At 25.4% G+C, this 4,815-nt stretch overlaps 1 protein-coding gene across 3 annotated transcripts in view; it reads right to left on the reverse strand.

The window, feature by feature from the left end:
- LOC107441968 (latent-transforming growth factor beta-binding protein 3) overlaps window positions 1–4,815 on the reverse strand; it is a 5,386-nt gene extending 571 nt beyond the window's left edge. Inside the window, exons 1-4 of one of the 3 annotated variants that reach the window (XM_043045983.2) lie at window positions 4,678–4,815; window positions 3,064–3,186; window positions 2,506–2,625; window positions 891–1,007 (exon numbers count right to left, since the gene is read on the reverse strand). In XM_043045983.2, coding sequence (XP_042901917.1) covers window positions 891–1,007; window positions 2,506–2,625; window positions 3,064–3,186; window positions 4,678–4,801 — 484 coding nt within the window. In that variant the 5' untranslated portion in view covers window positions 4,802–4,815. Of the gene's footprint in view, window positions 1–890; window positions 1,008–2,505; window positions 2,626–3,063; window positions 3,187–4,225; window positions 4,356–4,662 lie in introns of those variants that run through there. The other 2 variants (XM_071180699.1, XM_043045984.1) reach the window with 2 other exon arrangements.

Genomic DNA, 4,815 nt, shown 5'->3' on the forward strand with positions numbered 1-4,815 from the left:
AAAAAAAAAAAAATATATATATATATATATATATATTTTTACTATTACTTGAAACTGTCCTCAAATTCAGTTTTTAATGCAATTTTTCATAAATATATTTCTAGCAAATGCTGTTACAAATTAATTTACAAACTAAATTTGAATTTAAGTTGGTATATATATAAGTTAAAATTACAAAGAAAACACTAAAGAAAAATATAATTTTAAATAGAGGAGGAAAAATTATTAATAAGTAAAATTTTTCTAATCACATTTAATATATTGGAATACAAAATAAGGAAAAGATATAATCTCATTGTTAGTTCACATGATTTGTATAACATAATAAAGAGACAAATAAATAAAAGAGCGAGATAATCGACAAAAGTAAGGAAAACAATTTTATACATATATATACTTATGATGATCTATCAAGGCTTTATTAATAAATTTTTTTTTCTGCATCTTATTGAAACTATTTTTTTTTTTTTTTTTGTTGTTGATCTTTACTAAATCTAGAATGTTCCTGTGCTCAATAGTTTTAGTTTGACAATCATGCTTTCTACCTCTACGGAAAGGAATCATGTTATATTGTCTGTACAAATATATATGTATTTTTGCATATTGCAAATTAAAATGGGAAAAGCCTTATGGAAGGAATAATCAATGAAATTACCTACTTCTAAATTTAAATTTTTTATTGCACTATTATTTTTTTAAAAAAATTTGATTTTCAGAGTTTATTGAGGAAAATAGATTTAAAAAGGGTATTACATCTTTAATTCAAATATCTTAGTTATCCGAGGAAAATCTTATCAAAAAAAATTTGGATCGTCGAGATCTTTTCCTACATAGAAATTTTAATCTAAACATACTTAATATAAGCATTGTTAAATATTACTTATAATTACCTATGCATGTTCCATTTTGCACTGTATAACCTTGTGGACAAAGACAACTTTCTGTTCCTCGATAAATATTGCATACACCAGGTACACAATCTTTACTTCTGCATTTGGGTTCAATTTCTACAATAAATAAAAATAAAAGAACAAATTTACCTTAAAAAGTTTAATATCTATTAATTATGTGAAAATATTTATTCTTAATTTAGCCAATGATTATTTTCTTTTTTTATATATATACTTTTTACCTTAATATATATATATACTTATACTTTTTACTTGAAATTAAAAGTATAATTTCTAATTTCAATATAAATTTAATTAGAATATTCATTTATTATATAACAGTTCAGTCATTCAGTTGGATAGATTGTTGTGTAATTGAATCCAAATTTATTAAAAGATGCCACGCTTTTCTATATACTGAGTTTTATGATACATTTTAAATATAATCAAGTAGACAGTATGGCGACCAACTTTGTTTCTGATATGATCTATATAACACCGTTTATATTTTTATTGACCTGCAATAGCAGAATGTTTTAGTCTCTAAGCTGTAATTGTGAAGAACTGTGATTCAATCTTGTGTGGTGGTTTAAAGCTCACCTAACTTCAAATCGGCAATACTTTTATGTTCTATTTTTAAAATGAATAAAAACTTTTGTTTTTCTTCCGAATATCATTTCATCACGTAACAGTGTAGAAAATTCTAAGCAAATAAATGTTCAATTTTAGCATTAATGTTGACAAGATGTCAATTCCTACTAAAGTGATGATGCTCTACAATTTTGTAATTCACTTATGCCTTGTACTTAGTATCATTTTAAGGATACAAACTCTTAACTTGGCAGTTTCACTCCAGGTAGCCTCTTTAAGTGATCGATTCTTATGTCATTTTACCTAGCCCATGCACCATTTTTACAATTACAAATGATGGTTAGTCTCCAGTACATATAAAAAGGGAAAATGAAATAAATTTTAATTGTCACTGTGGTTGGATTGTATGAAATTTATTAACACACCATTAAGTTCAACAAGAACAACTGAGATATTAAAATCATCTAATGCCAATTTATTCGAGGATAAAGCTTAAAGACAAATCCATTAGAGTGAAAGGTACTGGTTTTTTACTTTTTTTTTCCATCTTGCTCTTTTAAACCCAATAATAAGTGGATCATTATTGAGTTTGCGTACAGAGGAAAATTGTTTATATTTCCCCCCAATTTATCATTAATTTGAAACTATTATGGTTTAATTTTTCTTTTTTTTTTAAATATTTGTTAAATGTGATCATTATGGATCAGATTTTTATGTAACTGAAAATTAAAAGTCATTTATCTTATAAGATGAGTAAGAGTTTAGCAAACTTTTGAAGGAAACAAGTTTGCCCTTTTTTGTCCTTTTTATGTTATGTTTTGTGTTAAACTGAAATGGAAAAACACTCATCATAATTTTAATCACAACAAATTATGAAGTTGTTTTGTAACATCAAATTTATTTTGTAAATATTTGCCAAATTGTGATGTAGAAAAGTGATAAATGCCTCATGTATATTTTATTACGCTAGAAAAAATGTCTTCTGTTACACAAGTTTTTTGCAACACATGAAGGACATTCTTACCTGTGCAAACGCCATTATTAGAAAAATAATCCGGTGGACAAAAGCAGGTTTCTTTGCCTCCAATTAAACTGCAGTATCCTGGACTGCAATTGAAGCTGTATTTGCACAACCGCCGTATTCCTAGTAAATATTTGGTGTAAAATATTAGAAAAAATTGTTTGTAACCGATTTTCTAATATACAGAAAATGACCACTAGATTAGATTTGTATTTAGTACATTAGATTAGAAATAGTATAATAAATATAGAAAAAAAGGATCTAAATTTAACTTCTATAATTTAATTGAACAAAGCAAGAAGCTCACTGACACCTTGTGGAGCTAAATATATTTTTTACAATGTTTTTATTTCTGCAAATTTCTTTTGATTTCACAGTTTCCATTTGACACCTAAAAAATTATTGATAAATATTTAAAAATTAAAAAGATCAATTTAATGAGTCTAAAATTGTTATTTTCAGAATGAGAAATATTATATTTTGTATCTTTGTAAGTAAGTAAGGAATGAAATGTAGAAGAAATTTTTTTTTATTAAATAGTTATTTTATCTTGGTATTTACTTTTACAAAGACCATTTTTTGCATAGTATCCTTCTGGGCAAAGGCATTTGTCTTCTCCATTTTCGACTATACATTTTCCCGGCCAACATATATAGGTATATTTGCACCTCTCTTCGAAAAAAACTGAAAAAGAACATTTTTTAAATTCAATCAAACTCAATATTGATGAAATTTTTCTTGACGATTTAACAAATTGAAAAAAAATCAAGCAAAACAAAATAAAACTTAGTTATTTTTCTGTTGAAATTGGTTTTATAAAATTTAGTAGGACTAAATGAATTCGGAACTATATCTCCTCTGTCTGGATAGAAATATTTGAATCACGCCTTTCGAATAATAGCCATTTTAAACTTCAATCTTCAACAAAAAAAAATTAAACTTTTATTATTACTTTTTATTTATTTCCATTACAGACTAGATAACTACAGATTTAATCAGTAATGATGAGTTATCACTTTTACTACAATAGGTAGGCAACTATGAAAATTAAAACTTGCAATTCGAAAAAAAATTATGCGTGGTAAAAGTTGTTCATTGTTGTTCCTGAAATCAGCATCCGAAAATCCATTCAAACCTGATATTGGTTCCTGAACACTATTTTATTTGCAGATTTGTGTTACCATAAAAATTTAAAAACTGCAAATTAAAAGTCACATGAAACTTTAATTTACAAATAAGTTTTATTTACATACCTTTGGCTGTGAGCAGCATAACATTGATTAAAGTTATATTTGTATTTCTTTGTATATTATTTTATTAATTGTTATAATAGTAATATTATAATGTAATAGCATAATATTACCGTATTGTGCTACATTTTATTATTAAACTAATTTAATTGTTGGTTTACGATTATTAAACGGAAAATAAATTATATTTACTTTTTAATAAGTTATATTTACGTTTGAAATAAATTGTATGTAAAACTATAAGTTATAAAAGGTGTTTCAGAATCACCACTTTCATTATATGCTGTTCTTAGAATCCTTATAAAAAAATTGAGTGACAGAAATATGCACATTAGATATAGCAAATAATTATTCGAAATTTATTAATTGAGAGTGGGGATTAGAGTCTGCGCTATTTATTTTTTTACTGGACATTTTAATTTGAATTAAATTAATTGCATATTTGAATTTTAAAAAAAAAATTGTTATATTACCACAATATTTAACGTAAGGAAATAACAAAGAAGCTTCAATTTTTATTCTGCATGGCGAATTCGGACTATATACCTTGAATTGAATTACATCAACCAAAATGACTGTATATTGCATATAATAAATGCATTGCTCATATATATATAATTAGCGATGGATTTATTATATACAATATAAAGTTATTTTGGTTTTTAGAATCTATTATAGTTAGTTTTATTTAGTTTGTTCGCACATATAACTCGGTTATTCTTATTTCTATTCTGCGGGTATCTGCACTTTAATTTCCTAAATAAATATTTGACATACGAAATCGAACTTTCATCATTGCTTGAAACTTTACGAGCTCGTTCGATCATTTAAATAAACAAATATAGAATTAATATCGTTATAAAAAATAGTATAAATAACTAAGAGGCAACAAAATAAACGTAAAAATGACAGGGGGAAAGTGTACTTTGATGAAATAAAACAGTCAAATTGCCGTCACTTTCCACATCATTGATCGATTCTGAGCAAAGCAACATAGGAACAATCGTAAGAAATATGACAAGAAAATTCACAGGGTTAAAAAATGCCATTTTGATACTAAGAT

The sequence above is a fragment of the Parasteatoda tepidariorum genome, chromosome 1 (genome assembly GCF_043381705.1).
Source record: "Parasteatoda tepidariorum isolate YZ-2023 chromosome 1, CAS_Ptep_4.0, whole genome shotgun sequence".
In the NCBI taxonomy this organism is placed as follows: domain Eukaryota; kingdom Metazoa; phylum Arthropoda; class Arachnida; order Araneae; family Theridiidae; genus Parasteatoda; species Parasteatoda tepidariorum.